At 44.3% G+C, this 18,142-nt stretch overlaps 1 protein-coding gene across 1 annotated transcript in view; it reads left to right on the forward strand.

Moving 5' to 3' along the window:
- Window positions 1-18,142, forward strand: part of RNF126 (ring finger protein 126) — a 108,866-nt gene that overhangs the window by 72,408 nt on the left and 18,316 nt on the right. Inside the window, exon 7 of the mRNA XM_086946738.1 lies at window positions 11,047-11,140. Within this exon, the coding sequence (XP_086802864.1) occupies window positions 11,047-11,140 (94 nt within the window). The remainder of the gene's footprint in view (window positions 1-11,046; window positions 11,141-18,142) is intronic.

Raw genomic sequence — 18,142 nt, forward strand, 5'->3', positions numbered from 1 at the left:
AGGTATAAGCCTCTTCTCCTCGTGTGGTCTGCAGGTGTGAGGTATAAGCCTCTTCTCCTCGTGTGGTCTGCAGGTGTGAGGTATAAGCCTCTTCTCCTCGTGTGGTCTGCAGGTGTGAGGTATAAGCCTCTTCTCGCATGGTCTGCAGGTGTGAGGTATAAGCCTCTTCTCCTCGTATGGTCTGCAGGTGTGAGGTATAAGCCTCTTCTAGCATGGTCTGCAGGTGTGAGGTATAAGCCTCTTCTCCTCGTGTGGTCTGCAGGTGTGAGGTATAATCCTCTTCTCCCCGTGTGGTCTGCAGGTGTGAGGTATAAGCCTCTTCTCCCCGTGTGGTCTGCAGGTGTGAGGTATAAGCCTCTTCTCGCATGGTCTGCAGGTGTGAGGTATAAGCCTCTTCTCCTCGTGTGGTCTGCAGGTGTGAGGTATAAGCCTCTTCTCCTCGTGTGGTCTGCAGGTGTGAGGTATAAGCCTCCTCCTCGTGTGGTCTGCAGGTGTGAGGTATAAGCCTCTTCTCCTCGTGTGGTCTGCAGGTGTGAGGTATAAGCCTCTTCTCCTCGTGTGGTCTGCAGGTGTGAGGTATAAGCCTCTTCTCACATGGTCTGCAGGTGTGAGGTATAAGCCTCTTCTCGCATGGTCTGCAGGTGTGAGGTATAAGCCTCTTCTCATCGTGTGGTCTGCAGGTGTGAGGTATAAGCCTCTTCTCATCGTGTGGTCTGCAGGTGTGAGGTATAAGCCTCTTCTCACATGGTCTGCAGGTGTGAGGTATAAGCCTCTTCTCGTGTGGTCTGCAGGTGTGAGGTATAAGCCTCTTCTCGCATGGTCTGCAGGTGTCAGGTATAAGCCTCTTCTCGAATGGTCTGCAGGTGTGAGGTATAAGCCTCTTCTCGCATGGTCTGCAGGTGTGAGGTATAAGCCTCTTCTCATCGTGTGGTCTGCAGCTGTGAGGTATAAGCCTCTTCTCCTCGTGTGGTCTGCAGGTGTGAAGTATAAGCCTCTTCTCCCCGTGTGGTCTGCAGGTGTGAGGTATAAGCCTCTTCTCCTCGTGTGGTCTGCAGGTGTGAAGTATAAGCCTCTTCTCGCATGGTCTGCAGCTGTGAGGTATAAGCCTCTTCTCATCGTGTGGTCTGCAGCTGTGAGGTATAAGCCTCTTCTCCTCGTGTGGTCTGCAGGTGTGAAGTATAAGCCTCTTCTCCCCGTGTGGTCTGCAGGTGTGAGGTATAAGCCTCTTCTCCTCGTGTGGTCTGCAGGTGTGAAGTATAAGCCTCTTCTCGCATGGTCTGCAGGTGTGAGGTATAAGCCTCTTCTCGCATGGTCTGCAGGTGTGAGGTATAAGCTTCTTCTCGCATGGTCGGCAGGTGTGAAGCAATAGCCCCTTCTCCTCGCATGGTCTGCAGGTGTTGGATATCAGCCTCTCCTTCTTGCGTGGTCTGCAGATTCGAGGCCTCAGCCTAGTTTCCTTTTGTGGTCTGTGGGTGTTAGTTATCACCTGCTTCTCCCCGTGTGATCTGTAGGTGTTGGCTGTCAGCCTCTACTCCTCATGTGGTCTGCGGTTGTTGGATATCTGCCTCTTCTCCTAGCGTGATCTACAGATGTTGGATATCCGCTTCTTCTCCTTCTGTGATCCGCATATGCGAGGGTCATTTGTCATGGCCTTACTTGGCCTGTGGGATTCTGGTTCTCATTACAAGGTCTGTATATTCTGGGTCCTACCCTCTTTTACATGATCAGCAGATGTGGGGGCACCAGTGTCATCACATTATCAGAATAGGGACCCATTGTGCCTTTGTCACAGTACGGTCCTCGGCATAAAGCTCCTTCCTCTCATCCATGTGTGTTTCTTCTCTGTACTGTTTACAGATTCGGATATTCCCTTAAATCCACCAACACACTTTGCTCTTGCCAAGGGGGCTGAGCTCAGCAGCTAGACTTTCTTTCCAGTACCCTGAATTGAATTTATTTATTTATTTATTCAAAGTTTTATATAGCGCGAACAAGATCCTTACAGATATCAGAGCGCTTCACAATGGCAGGGTAGGGGCAGTAGGAAAGAACAGAGGTAATGGGAGCAATGTAGTAGTCACTAACATGAAAGGATAATAATAAAATAAAATACATAAAACATATCAATATACAGTCAAGTGAACAGGTAATAAAACGGCACAAGTCATGGATCCCATTACATAGGTGTTCAGGTACACCTTGGGTGTGTGGCAGGCTTATACCAGTGTTTTAGTATAGAGAGCGCACTGAGTGAGGGCATCGGGAGGGTGAATCAGTGACCCAATGTGTCTCATATATTGGTCGGTAGGACGAAAGAAGCGTAGTAGTGTCCCCATCAAGTAGAGGTATAATGCCAAAGGACAAGGTGAGCATTGATACAAGGCAATGTAGAGTCTCTGATCCACTACCTATAAGGTTCAGGAGATCTTGGCCAGAAGGATGGTTTTCACCTCTTTCTTGAAGAGTGCAGCGGAGGAGATACGCCTAGTTTCAGGCGGGAGCGCATTCCAGATCCTCGGTGCCATTCCTGAGAAGGAGCGCTTGTAGGTTTTCTCTTTCCTGAATCTACGGGGTTTCAGGAGTAGATTTTTTGAGCTTCTATTGGACCTCGAACCTCCTGATATGGACAATTTTTGAGCGAGGTAGTTAGGTGCATTGTGGTGCACGGCCGCGTGTGTCATAACTGCAATTTTTAGTTGTATTCTGGCTTCAAACGGCAGCCATTTTAGGGACTTTAAATCTGGGGAAATATGCGAATGTTTTCTTGAGCCAGTAATGAGTCTTGCGGCAGCGTTCAGGGAGGCTCTTAAGGGTGCTGTTGTGGATAGCGGGAGTCCGCTGAGGGTCACAATTCCGTAGTCGATTCGAGGGATGACTAACGCTTGTACAGCAGTTCGGAAGTCTTCAGTCGGAAGGAAGGGTTTGATTTTCCTCAGTGTGTTTATTTGGAAATTAGCTGCTTTTGTGGCTTTGCTGATGTGTTGCTGCATGTTGAGCTTGGCGTCCAGTGTGATGCCTAGGGATTTCGCTGAGTCCACGATGGTGGGTTGGACATTGAGTGCCGTTAGGTTGTTGAGCCATGTTTGGGTGGTGGAAATTTTCGCCGGGGGTGAGATGAGAAGGAACTCAGTTTTCAGAGCATTTAGTTTGAGGTGATTATCGGCTAGCCAAGATTGAGTGTTAATAAGCGTGGAATTCAGATGTTTGATATCTTCCGGAGATTGAAGCTTTAGGTACAGTTGTGTGTCGTCGGCGTACATATGGAATTGGACATTAGAAGCTTGGAGCAAGGTGGCGAGCGGTTCCATGACGAGGTTGAACAAAGTGGGGGAGAGGGAGGATCCTTGTGGAACACCTAGATCCGCAGGCACAGGTGAAGATAGCACATTATCGATCTTGAACTTCTGAGATCGGTTGTGTAGGAAGGACGAAAACCATTTGAGAACCGTTCCCGATAGACCCATTCTAGTGCTTAGCAGTTCCAGCAGGTTCTCATGTTTGACCGTGTCAAATGCTGACGAGAGGTCAAGAAGGATGAGGAGACAGGACTCATTGCGATCAAGAATTTGGAGGGCGTCATCAATTATGTGTGTCATAGCTGTTTCCGTGTTATGTTTCGCTCGGAATCCTGATTGATGAGAATTGAGGAGGTCAAATTGGTCAATGTGTCTTGTTAGTTGGAGTTGGACACATTTCTCCAGCAGTTTGGCCAGGGTGGGGATATTGGTGATGGGTCGGTAATTGTTTAGGTCAGTCGGATCAGCTGTAGGTTTCTTGAGTATAGGTGTGACTTGCCCCACCTTGAGGGAGTCCGGAATGAGGCCTTGTTGCAGGGAGCAGTTGATGATTTTGGTCCAGAGAGGGAGGAGCAAGGGGATGAAGTCTTTTACAGCATTAGCAGGTAGAGGGTCTGTGTGGTGGTTAGAGGGCTTCAAGGTGCAGAGCAGTTTGTGTATTGTTTCTTCCGAGTAGGTATCGAAGTACTGCCAGGAAGCCATGTTTTTAGGTTGAGTGTTAGCCATTCTTGTGTGGTTGGGGAATCGGCTTACATCCATGATGAGGTCATTTCTTATGTTGTCAGTCTTTAGCTTAAAGAAAGCAGAGAAGTCTTCACAGTGTAGGGTGTCGCTTGTTGTGCTACTTGATTGTAGGGGTTGTGCCTTTGTTTGGGTTTTGATTAGTTCGAAGAGTTTTCTTGGCCTGTTTTTTGCTTGGTCCAATTGGCGGCTGAAGAAGTCCAATTTTGTGCGCTTTATTTTCCTGAAGTAGGCATTTCTCTTGTTTTTGAGCCTTTTGAGGTGCAGTGCTGAGGGGTCCGCTCTCCAAGTGCGCTCTGCCATTCGCATCGAACGCCTGTCGTCATTGAGTCTGTCGTCATACCAGGGGTTAGAAGTTTTGGTGGAGACTCTCTTCAGTTGCAGTGGGGCGACTTCATTGACTAATGTATTCATAGATTCAAGGTAGTGGTCAGTCAGTGATTGAACATCCGTGGCACCTGAAGGGGGAAGGAGCAGATTGCCGATGTGGGGAGGCAGAGTAGAGGCGTTGAGATTCTTCATGTCCCTTTTCCATGTTTTGGATTTGATTGGTTGAGTCGGGTTAGGTTTAACTTTTTCATTGATAAAGAAGGTGATAATGTGGTGATCTGACCAGTCGCAGGGTAGAATCGTCTCCAGTTGTGTAGAATTCTCTTTGGCAATGATGAGATCAAGTATCGCGCCTTTGTCGTGTGTTGGTCTATCGCATATTTGGGTGAGGTCAAGTGCATTAAGGAAAGTTTTGAGACTGTTTACCACTGTGTCTTTCTGGTCGTTCCAGTGGAGATTGAAGTCACCCAGGTAGACTTGGGTGGTCTGCCGACCGGCATTGGAAGTGATCATGAAATCACTACATAGCTTTAAGGATACTTGTCCCATTATTGCCCCACTCCTGACTCAGAAGTGCCAGCCTTCAATGCTGCAAGCATTTACTAAACGTTATGACGGTAAAGACCTTGAGGGGATGCTTTCGGTGGTTGCCTGTGCAATCCCAGCACGCTCGGTATCAAGATAAGGATCTGTATTCTGGCCTGGTCATCATTTCAAGCCAATCATTGGATGGGTCAGGGAAAGGACTTTCTGCGCTGTCTTGATGTTTCAACGCTGCGGATCCTGTATACTGACACGTGCATCACAAATTTGGGTTCTGTTGTCGGGTGTTTCTCTCTTGATTGCAAAAGATGAAATTCCCTGTAACCTTCATGGTTGGACATGGAGAGGGGCCCCTTCGGACATGCCATCCTCCCATGCTTAAGGGATAGTTTGTTCATGTATTCTTTGCCACTTCCTGATTCCCAGAACCCTCCTGCAATGAATGGGCACCTCACTGGACTGTTATGAATGTTTTTTTTTTTCCTTCTTTGGCCAGAGGCACCGCTTCCCAGACTGATCAGTCTACTGTCATTTTATTCATTTCAACCTCCAAGAGCTTCTGCTCTTCTATCAGGTCTAGCTCCTCTGCCTCTCACCACTTTCTAAACTTGGACACCTGGTACCTGAAATTCGACTTTCCCTGGATAAATAGAGAAAACAAGCAGCCAGGCACCTCTATCTGAGGAGAAAGTACAAGACCAAATGTTGTACATTTTGCCACTGAACTGTAGATGCATTTCTTACATGGTAGACTTAGTTCCCCCCCCCCCCCCCCCCCCCCCCCCCCCCAAAAAAAAATCTGCTATAAAATGCTTTGGTCAAGTCCCTTTTTGGGCATCTTCTTCATCTGCTAGATCCAATTTAAAGCCTTTCTATCTGTGTGTGTGTGTGTATATGAATGCTTCGTTTGCGCTTCTCACATGCCTTTTGAGCCAGTGGTAGCTGTGACCTCCAGTTGGCCGTCTTCAGTCTGCCTTTTTGGTGAGTAGTGCGCCTGCCTGAATTATAAGAAGATTGCTCTCTATTTTTAGCACACTAATACTCGGACCTTCACCAAAGTGAGTGTCCTCTGGACCCATCACTGTTTTGACCTAATATCAGTATAACAGTGAATAGGTTTCATGATTTCCAAGTTTTTTAAAATTCCTCATCAGCTGAGTTCAGAGATGGTGTAGACGGTCTTGAAATTGGGGGGAGGGGGGGGGGGGGGGGCAATTCTGTTGTGCCTTCAAACACTGTGACCTTTTTTTATGGTGACTTGTCTTAGACATCTAACATTTTCTTGCCCTACTTCTTCCCATTGAAAGGGAGCTGTAGTAATGGTGCAATTAAGGTTCCTGTCTTGAGCTTCCTCAAGATATCCGTGTGCTGAAGTCAGCTGATCTAGGCTTTCTTGTTGACATAGAACCACAAGCCTCTATTCATACCTCATCTTTCTTGTTTTCTCTTCAAGTAGGCATATTTTTTTTCGGAATGGCTTGACTCTTGTAAATACACAGGATACAACAAACGTGCATTTTCTTTCTTGTCACACGAGTGAAATTTTGCGTATGCTGTGCGGTGGAAACATAAGTCCACTTGTAAACATTTTATGGCAAGAAACACTACACCAAAAGATGTCAACCGATGTTATTAAACATATATAAGCAGAGAAAGGCACAGTCCAGGGATCAGACATCTTAATAACATACCGTCGAAAAATGAACTACGATCACTTGCCAAATCAGTGCCCTCTGGGAATGCCTAGTCATACTTTGAGTTTAAAGACTCAAGACATTCACTTGTGAAATCAGTGCCCTCTGAGACTGCGGAGTCATCCTTTTGGGTTTTAAAGGCACAGGACATTCACCTGCCAAACCAGTGCCGCCGGGACTGCTGGATCATCCGTCCTTTGGACTTAAAGGCACAGAATCATACTCACTTACTCTACGGTTGTGGTTTCCTTTCTGACCACTTTATTTTGTTTTAAATAAATATCATTTGAAAAATGGTAACGTACTACCTCTGCATCGTTTCATGCAACAACGAATACAGAAAATAGGCATAGATTGGCATATGTGTTTCGTGAAAGAACTTGTCATTCAGAACGTGTTTCGGGGTTGTGCTTGTAGGTGCAGCACTTTTATTTTATTGAAGATTTTTGTAATGGAGATCTGATATTACTGCTTTTCCTCGGCGCTTAGAAAAGGCCCTAAGATGCACTTCCTTTTAGATGGCAATCATGCAAACACCTCTCTGTCTCATGAGACTTGAACGAAAAGATTTAGCACTTAGGACGAATTGGATGACTTATCCAGTACTTAGGTAGTATTCATGCTTCCATTTCTGAGAGAGATACTAGCACAGGAGATACAACAGTGTGTAATCCGTATTATTCAATCCCCACATTACGCTAGGCTTGGTCACTTTGAGCTAAGGATGCTTGGTAAACTTACGCTTGCATCCATTCAATTCGAGGTATTTATGTGTTGCATACCTAACTGCAAGCTTTGCTGTTGGATAAGAATGCAATCGAAGTATGTGTTTGCAAACCAGTTTAGGTCCTGCACTAAAGAGACAGTATAGGTAACTAGCAGAGTTTAATGTCAGTTGAGAGGGAAGACTGTAACGTACGCAAGCGACCACTTTGGCCCACATAATCAGTGGCCGAGGGCGGTTTCTCTTACAACAGGGACCGGGGTGAAATGCTTTCGGGTATTCAGAGTAACCTGGTGTTTCCGAACTGGCAGTAACCCAGTTTGCCAATACTGGACATGCGAACAACAGGAATAATTCAAGGCCTGGAAACAACCTACCCAGGCTTGGATGTATGTGAAGCTGCAGGCACTTGCTGAGCCTGGCTCCAACCTCCCTTCCTTCTTCACAGGGGGGCGATGTAAGCACTCCATAGTGTATGGCAGCCTCTGTACCTCCTAGCAGCCCCCACCCTCCATTGTCCGCACATAGGCATTCTTCTGCCTCTGCAGTTTACCACCTACGTGAAACAGATGGTGCATAGCGACAGAAAAGATCCTAGTAATGGGCTCAGAATTGTGATTATCTTCTGGAAGAAGACACTGCAAAGATGGGACCCTATTCTGGGTTCATTATCTTGTAATGGCTGGTTTTTGGGCAGGGATACTAAGCGTAATCCATGCTTGCTGGGCCTAGTATTCTGCACCAAAAACTGCATTACTCTTAATGAGTCCTTTGTATTGATGCTGAAGGAAACACATATGTTTTAAATGCTTTTTGCATCTTTGCTTGCTATACTCAGTGTGGAGAGGATGGGTTTTGTCAAAAATCCAATAAGTAGAACAGAGGTAGGAATTTTTAAAGAATAAGCCAAAAATAGTGCTTAGAAGTTAATAGTGCTAAAAGGTTACTTGAGGTTGTGCTAGACTAGGGTAAATTCAAAGTTGAGGCTGACTGCAATGAAGGGCAGGTTGGGTAGAAGACCCACGCAGAGTCTGCTGAAAAGGTACCAGTCGTACACTCGATGCATCGGTTCCGATTCATACTGTCGGTTTGATGCGTGGTCTTCGAGCCTCGCAGTTTGGTTCCACGTTGGCGTTGAACCCCTTGCGATACAGACGCTATGTTGTTGTTGAAACTCGCAGTCGTGTCCCGTGTCGTCGTTGAGTCACACAGGGATGACCTTAGATTGGCTTGTCGTCGAAGGGCACTGCTTCGGATCAAATTGGCACTTAGTAGTCACTGTGATGATTTTGAAGCAAAACAGCTGCAGAACCCACTTCTGACGAATAGGACTGAATTGGCACCTCAGGTAAGGGAGGACTCTCGGATGGCAGAGTACAGCAGCAGCAGAGTTAAAGGAAGTCTTTGATGGCCCTGAGACTTCAGAAACGGGGGGCAAGCCAGCAAGCTATTGGAATTACTCTGGGTTTAAGTGAGATGGGTCCAGTCCTTATCCTCAGCAGGGCAGAGATCAGCAGGGCAGTTCAGCAAAGCAGAAAGCAGTTCCTTCCAAGCAGCAGTCAGGCAAAGTGGCAATCCTTGTAATACCGCAGTTTTTACTCCTAGCCGAGTATTTCACAGGTCCAGTAGTGTACTGCCTTGGTAGGGTCAGAGACCCAGTACTTCTACCCGGTTCCGTCTTAGAAGTGGTGGTGGCTTCGGAGCAAGCCCTTGAAGTGCACAGGTCCCTTTTCATCCCAGCCATGTCTACCAGGCTATCGGGGTGGGATGGGAGGGGGGTGTAGGTAGGTAATCAGCCCTTTGGGTGGGACACAAGACATTGTCTATTCAGGTGTAATGGTCAGCTCCCCCTCACTCTTCCTGCCCAGGAAGAGCCATTAGAACTTACATGAATGCAGATGGGTACTGTCACACCCACCCTTTCTGTGTTTGTGGCGGTCTAGAAGGAATACACAAAGTGTAGCGGCCACCCATCCCAGACATGTACTGGAGTCAGACTCCAAGGCAAACAGATCAGCAAGAGTAGAGAAATGTCCACTTTCTAAAAGTGTCATTTCTAAAACCGTAATATTAAATCTGATTTCACCAGTAAAGAGGAAGATAAGAAACATGATGCAGCTACTCCTTTCTAATCAGGATTCACAGTTTGTGTATTAAGGAATTCCCAATGCTATCCTCAGAGAGGAGTAGGCCTCACAGCAGCGAAAAACGAATATAGCTGTAACTACCAGGACATGTTAAACTTAAAAGTACATGTCCTACCTTTTTACTTAAACAGCACCCTGTCCATAGGGCTACCTAGGGCCTACCTTAGGGGTGAGTTATGTGCAATAAAAGGGGAGTTTAAGACTTGACAAGTGGTTTTAAATGACAAGTCGAAGTGGCAGTAAAGTGCTCACACAGACCTTGCAATGGCAGGGCTGAGCCTGGTTTGATAGTCTACTTGTGTGGGTTGCACAATCAATGCTGCAGGCCCACTAGCATTTAGGTTACAGGCCCTAGGAATATGGTGCACCACTTTGCAAGGGACTTACAAGTAAACTAAATATGTCAAACCGGTGTAAACCAATTATACCTTGTTTAGAGAATAGAGCACATGCACGTTGGCGCTGGTTAGCAGTGGTAAAGTGCTCAGAGTCCTAAAGCCCACAAAAATGCCAGAAAACAAAGATGAGTAAGGCAAAAAGTTTGTGGTGACCCATCTGAGAGGGTTATTTTCCAGCAACTGCTTTGTATCGAAGCTCGAGCAAACCTATGTTTTAAGTGCTTTCTGCATCTTTGCTTGCTTTACTGCATGTGGAAAGGATGGGTTTTGTCACGAGTAAAGAGCAATACAACAAGAGCTTGTCTAATAGAGATTGTAGGAGTACAATCGATTCGGGCTGTGTACGATCTGTTTAACCAGAATCAATGGAATTGCCCACTTCTCTACATTTTTGTGGACAGGTAAGTAACATTTTTAATGAACTTCCCGTTGTGTGGTGTGTAAAGATTTAGGGTGTGGAAGTGTTGCTGTTCTTTGGCCTCTAAAGGCATACGTTTTCTGATTGTGCGTTACTATTGTCTTCACACGATTCCCAGACCACCAGCAATAAGGCAGTCAAAGGACACAGACCGCTGAAGATCTCAATGTCTGATGGTAAACAAAAGCTGTACCAGATGCAGATGTTTGCACCAAAGAACCCAGGTCAAGCTAGCAATAAATAGCATCTTGTATCACTTTTTTTCCGTATGTTTCCTACTTCCCTTCTTACATTTCAAAGCACTGTGTATATTAGCTACTTACATTATTAGTTTAAATGGTAAACAATGCACCAGTCTGAGAATAATTAAAGACTGAGCTTGACTTATAGACCTTCACAACACTAGATGACTGCGGTGAGTATTAAACTCAACAAGCCTTCATTTTGAAATGTTTATAATGCAGCAATAAACCTTGTCCATGTTGTAGTTTACCAAGAGGATGTCACAGTGAAGTTTGTGACGTTGATGCTTGTAGCACCAAGTGCGGCCCTCTTCTTCAGAGCACTGATACTGTTTTCTGAGACACGAGTACATATTTAGGTCTGGCTAACCTGGGTCTGTTGAAAAGTGATCCTCTTTTTATGACATGACCTTTCTCTCTCAGTGCAAGAGTTTGTTGGGGTTAAAGAGCTGGCAGTCTTATTTGTCGTGGGTCCAGTAGTATTTTATTTTGCATCTGTACTTTCTCTTTCAGCTGCTAAATCAGTTTGAGAACACTGGACCCCCACCTGCGGACAAGGACAAAATCCAGGCTCTTCCCACTGTACAGATTACAAGGGAGCACGTAGGTAAGCCCGCAGGTGTTTCTTTAGCACAAGTTTTTATGCTGCGGATTATGTGTATGGTGACCGTGTTGCTTTGCTGCTGTGCTCTGTTGTCTTTTAGATGGGCACTATCCTATTGGGAAAACTAGCTTGTTAGTGTTTATTTCTGACCCTAATTAAGCAGTGGTGTGGGGTGTTGGGAGTTAGAAGTTCTTATCTGTTTTATAGAAGCACTAGCCATTTAAAATTACTGTTGCCAGGGAAGCACTAGTCCAATGTAGCTTACCCACCCGTCAGGAAATGTATGATCTGAAAAGGAATAGACTCCTGAATAGTCATGCTCTTGCAAACTAAAAGGGCGTCTGACTATTATGAATCAGGTTTCCTGACAGTGTGTTGCATTGTGACCTCTCTCTGCTCCATTGCAACATTCACAACGCAAGGCTGATTCTGTTAAACATAAATCCAAACCCAAATTGTCAGCGGCCGAGAGTGCCAAGATGCTTCCGTTCGTGCCATCACTCATCCCTCTGTCTCTGTATTCAATCACTCATCCTTGTACATCTGTTTGTCCACTCTTTAACTCATTCTTGCATTTGTGCACTCTCCACTCTGCAATACCCACACGTAGAACTCTCCAATTATTGAAGAGGCTCTTTATCAGCCACACAGATTGTAAAGTGTTGCAGCATATGTATGTATCGGTTTCGTGCCTCTTCTGTTCAAGGTCCCAAAGTGTTCACCGACCGTGGAATCAAGGCTGCCATTCTGATGTGCGTGGGTTAGAGGTTGGATTTGTTGCAGATTTGTAAGGGTTGTGAGAGTGCTTCCAGTAGTGTGGCTTGAAGCCTGTCATAGTGTTGTCTGTATGAGCGAAGGAGGAGTGTGTGTCCCTAAGCTGCATCTGAATCACATCAAACGTAAAAATGCATATTGGAGTCTCAAAAGATGAGTAAAGCGTCAAATGAAAATAAGCAGTTACATTATAATCAACCCTAGATTAATTGCCAAAATGCTGCTACAGAAGTGAAAAGTGCAGCTGTGCAGTGCTTATGTCGGTTAAAGTTAAGAACAAAGTTCGAACCAAAAACAGTGGCTGTCAAGGATTTGGTAGATTATTTGAGAGGAGCTTCAGTAATTTGTTCCCTGTGTTCCTTTAGTCAGAAAAAAATAAGTCCAATGTTATGAGCATGTCGACATTTCCATCTCTAAAGGTGAGTTGCACAGGGTCATCATCAGGGCGAAGTCTAAGACCTCGAGGTTGTAGTCACCTTTGGGGCAAAAAGAAAATACCCATAAATGGGAAGCGCGGATGACTGGGACTATCAAGAGGCAGTCGAGTTGTTATGGCACATTTACCTTCTGGCACTAAAGAAAGTAGTACACAGTCATTGCTTGCTGGGTACCAGATGTGCTAAAGAGGGCAAATTGAAAATAAAGATATGAGAGAGACCTAAAGTGGAGCTCCAGAGCGTAAAGGGTTTCAGATAGTTGATAAATGTAAAGTCCAAGTCCTGTGGGAAAACCAGGCAGTAGTCTGAGGAAAAAACACAATATGGAGCTGTCACATTGTGCAATACAGTTATACACACAAGGGTTGAGGCAATAGACCTGCACCTGTTACAGTTGCTGCTTTACGTCGAATGATCGAATATCTTTGGCTACCATGCCTTTACTGTCTCTTCAGGATACAAATCTGAATTGACAGATCTTCGAAATTGTGTCTGAACTGAGGGACCTTCCATTTATATTTCATTTTTTAAGACAATTCCATGAGCCCTGAAGAAGTCTCATTTATGAGACGAAACGCGTTGGCTAAAAAAGAGAAAAACTTGCTGTAATACTGGAACGTTTATCTATTGTTGAACACCAAAATGAAGAACTGAAAATAAACGACATTCAAGTATGGACCTGTTCATTTGGAAACAACTTTATCCTTGATTGAAGAATATTAGAGACTATGGAAGACACTTTTTGATGTGTGCTGATTCCACAATTTTGCTCTGTCACATAGTGCACTACAGCAGTGTCAAGCAAAGAAAGGAGGTTCAAAATAAATGCTGGTTTCCCAAGAGGGGATGGCAAAGTTAAACTCCACCGCATGTTGCCAGTAATTTGCCTAAAAAATTAAACTTCAAGATAAACAGCACTGAATAGTAGACACTGTTGAGAAAAAAGTTGGGAAAGAAACAGTACGTTTTGAGTAATTACAGTTGACGATTGGGCAAACATCTGTAGCAGCACAATAGTTACCCATTTACCAGTAAACTGGTGTTGAATATCCATCTGGAGAGAGATATACATATATATATATATATATATATATCCCCCCCCCCCCCCCTACTGGCGGTCGCCAGTAGGTAGTTCTAGTTAGGATTGGCTACCATAGGAAATCCGCAACATTCTATTGGGAATAACTCTGGCGTTGGTTGAGGAATTTGTGTGTAATTTTCCAAACTTTTGGCCAGCTCCGCTGTGCTCCTTCCCTGAAAGTTTCGGGGGGATTCGTGAAGTGGGGGCTGAGAAAAAATGGAGGTCCCAAAACGTGTTTTCCCCATGTTAATTTTCATAGGACAGTCTGACAAGTCTACAGCCCGAACCGCTGAACGGAATTAAGCCAAACTTGGCAAAATTGTAGGGACTGGTACGCAGATGTGCCTTTGCTATGTTTGGTGAAAATTGCTTCAGTGGTTTTTACGAAAATTAACTTCAAAAACACATGTATATCTATAGGCGCTCTCCGAGCGCTCACAGGTGCACGCACCTGGCCGCTACGGGAGTGCGCGAGCAGAAAGCTGATTGGCTGTCGGGTGTCTGTCAACATTCTAAACAGTCCAGAGAGTCTGCCATCTTGTGTCTCAGTAGAATCGAGACACAAAAGGTGAAAAAGAAAGGGGGAAATAATTAAAAGGGGCAGAGTAGACACCCCCTAGGTTTTCTGAGGGGGACCTAGAAGGACCTTGAAGGGCAAAAACTTTTTTTTTATTTGAAATTTTCGCGGGGTAAGCGCTGGCGGCGCTCCCCGGTACGTGCACCATGGGGTAAAACTGTGTAAAAAAATAGAGTAAAAAAATAAAGTAGAGTGTTTAGAGGAAAGTGATGCATTGCTGGAGTGTGTCACAAGTGACGCAACTCCAGCAATGCATCCTTTCACATGGGGTCAGCCCCATGTGAAAGGGCTTGCGTCAGTATAATGCCTGCTGTGAGGCAGGCGCAAGATTTTGACGCAACAGTGTCCTAAAAGTGACGCAGTTAAATCTCATAGATTTCACTGCGTCACTTCTACGACCCTTTCTTGCGTCAGTACGCCCCCTTTGCATACATTACACCTGGCGTAGGTATAATGTGGCGCATGGGTTTACAAAGTGACGCATCTACCTAGATGCGTCACTTTGTAAATATGACTCAACAAGGGGAATTTTTTACACCACTGGTGGTCACAAAAAGTGACGCACCGGCGGCGTAAAAGTGACGCATGGCCTCATAAATGAGGCCTTCATTCTTCTTCTTATGCGTCATATTTAATGTATGACGCATTATGTCGCAAGCAGTTACAGATAGGTCAGTATTTCCGACGTATCTGTAAGCGCAAAAGTGATGCATTGCTGGAGTGTGTCACAACTCTAGCAATGCATCCTTTCACATGGGGCCAGCCCTATGTGAAAGGGCTTGCGTCAGTCTTACGCCTGCTGTGAGACGGGCACAAGATTTTGACGCAATAGTGTCGTAAAAGTGACGCAGTGAAATCTCATAGATTTCACTGCGTCACTTCTACGACCCTTTCTTGTGTCAATACGCCCCCTTTGCATATATTACACCTGGCGCAGGTATAATGTGGCGCAGGGGTTTACAAAGTGACCCATCTACCTAGATGCGTCACTTTGTAAATATGACTCGACAAGGTGCATTTTTTACACCACTGGTGCGTCACAAAAAGTGACGCACCGGCGGCGTAAAAGTGACGCATGGCCTCAATAATGAGGCCTTCAGTCTTCTACTCTTACTTTTTCTTTCACTTTCTCCCCCTCTTTCCTAAATATCACTGCTCTTTTCTTACCCTCCCACACCACCGTTCTTTTACTACATTTTCTTCACTTATCCACATTCCCCATGTTCGCTCTCCTTCTCCTCACTCTCGTTCCCCATACTCACCTTCTTTCAGTCCCCCTACTTCACTTCCCTTTCCCTCTTGTCCCTTTCTTTGCTTTCTCACTCATTTCCCTCTCTTCTCTCACTGCACTCCACTTCAGTTACTCTTTTTCATTTTTTTAAGACTATAGCTCTTTGATGAGCATTGGAGGTAGTTCTGAAAATAACTTTTTTTCTTTTTTCCTTTTTTTTTAGCAAAAACAAAAACAGGGAATGGAAAACTGCTCAACAGGAGCAAAAAAAATAATCAAAATTAGGAGTGGGGTTGGCAGCGGTGGTTGTCTAATGCTTGAACCATGAGCATAACACTTTGTTCCCCATAACCAAGGAGCTGATCACATTTTCTGCATTTAATTACGGCTTCATTTAAAGCAGGCTGAATATTGGGTATCAGCTCTTCTGGTCGCCCCATCACCGATTTAGTTTTCCTCCGGTTGAAGTAGAGGCACCATCCCTGGGAGCCTCTTGTGCCAGAGCTCTGACACTCTCCCGGACATAGTTCTGGGGGTGCCTCCTCTCGACGTGGCGAATCATGATGGAGCAAATGAATATCTTTTGGTGGGGTCACCCCGTGAGACGACAGTGTGACAAATTCGGCACTCCACCTTTGGAGCATTTACTTTTTTTTTATCATCTGGAATGGAAAAAAAACTTCCATATGAAGTGTTCTTTTACCCGGGGCTGAGGAACCTCTTCATCAATAAATCTCTGTCATCATCGCTGCTGGATGTTCAGGCAGCCATGGTAATCCAGCAATGATCCAAGAGCAAAAAGACAAGTCTTGCTGTCACAAAAGTGAAAGAAGTGAAGGAACTGGGTGGGGATTTCATTCTTTGTAAAAAAAAAACCTGTTAGCAACCAATGAAGAGTTATTTTAAGGTCACATGACTTGACTCGCTTACGCTGCGCGCATCGGAGCGCTTCCAGGGGCGCTTACGCGGCATGCTTGAGTGATGTTTTGATAGCTTTACGGAAATGTAAAATCATTTTCATTTCGTAAATCAAAAATACTGCTTTAATAAGTATGGTACTAAATGTTTTGCATTATTATTTACATTTCATACATATTTTTATTTTACGAACGCAGAAATAGCGCTCTCGGTGTGCTCTCGGGAGAGCTTGCCGGTGCGCGCACCCTGAGCGCACCAGGAAAAAAAGTTTTAAAAAAATATTTACATTGAACAAATAATTTTTTTTTTTTAATATCATTAATTGTTATAAAAAACAGCTAATAAAAAAAAATCATAGGTTACAAAGTCGATATACAAAGGAATTAGCTTTTTAAAAAACTGAAATTCACTGAAAAAAACCATGAGATTCACAAACGTTATAGTTAGGAATTAGTTTTTAAAAAACCTTTGAAATTCACTAAAAAAACCATAGTTTTCACAATCGTTATAGTTTGGAATTAGCATTTAAAAAACCTTTGAAATTCACTGAAAAAACCATAGGTTTCACACTCGTTATAGTTGGGAATTAGCATTTAAAAAACCTTTGAAATTCACTGAAAAAAACATAGGTTTCACACTCGTTATAGTTAGGAATTAGCATTTAAAAAACCTTTGAAATTCACTGAAAAAAACCATAGGTTTCACACCAGTTATAGTGAGCTGAACATTTTACTCATACAAAACCATTGAAATTCCCACGTTATAGTTAGTTGGACTCGCTATAACTCGCTTGCCCGCAATCCACTGCTGATGATGTCACATATTACATCATTCATGACATGGTCAGTGACATCACTGATGACATCACTGATGACATCTCAAATGATGTCACTGATGACATTTCAAATGACATCACTGATGACATCATCCTTATGATAATACGATGCACCTCCTCACACTCTAATCTAACCTTTGATACACCCAGTGTTAAATACAAACTACCATTCTTGAAATTATTGACACACCAATACCAGTAACTACATACGCACTCACTGATTTCTAGGTCTATACACACATCCACTCATTCACCCATACAATCACTCATACATACGGTCACTCATCAATAGAACACTATCATATCCAGTCATACACCTATACAGACACTTACACACTGACACTCATCCACGGAGTTTCTCAAACACCTAGTCAGTTATGCAGAGAATCAATCACACTCCCATTTCCTCATCTACTCAGTTATACACACTAAACCTTACTTATTCAAATATATAGTAACACATACTTACTCTTTTACAATCACTGATACAAGTACACATTGAACCATACAGTCACTTACGCAATCACAGGCTCTCATGTATAGTCATTTATATATGGCAACTCTCACATGCACTGTGCTTTACATATGTACCTACTTGGACATGGAGCACTGAGATAGCCATTCACTCACCAACACATCCATGCAGACAGTCCACCCCATACAGCTCTTTCCACATGCACTCTTGAACCCATATACCAAGTGAATCAACTGCTCACATATGTATGCACAGTCACACGCCACCCACACACACACACACACACACACACACACACACACACACACACTCACCCTCACATACAAATACTTGAACAACCACTCAATTACCCATATAGCCACTCATATAGCTACTGATCAACACATGCAGCAGCTTACACAACAGACATACTGATGCACCTATTCAGACAGTTTAGTCACTAACCCATGCATTCAGTAAGACACATTTAATCACTCAGTCAGTCACGCACCTACTAAACCTTCATCCAGACACTCATACATCCACTCATTCTTCAATATGTAAATTATTAACTTTAACTTAATTGTATTTTAACTTTTTAGAAACAGACACTAGATGATATCAGTGATGTCATGAGTGATGTCACTGACCATGTCATGAATGATGTAATATGTGACATCATCAGCAGTGGATTGCGG

Source organism: Lissotriton vulgaris, chromosome 12 (genome assembly GCF_964263255.1).
Source record: "Lissotriton vulgaris chromosome 12, aLisVul1.2, whole genome shotgun sequence".
Classification (NCBI taxonomy): domain Eukaryota; kingdom Metazoa; phylum Chordata; class Amphibia; order Caudata; family Salamandridae; genus Lissotriton; species Lissotriton vulgaris.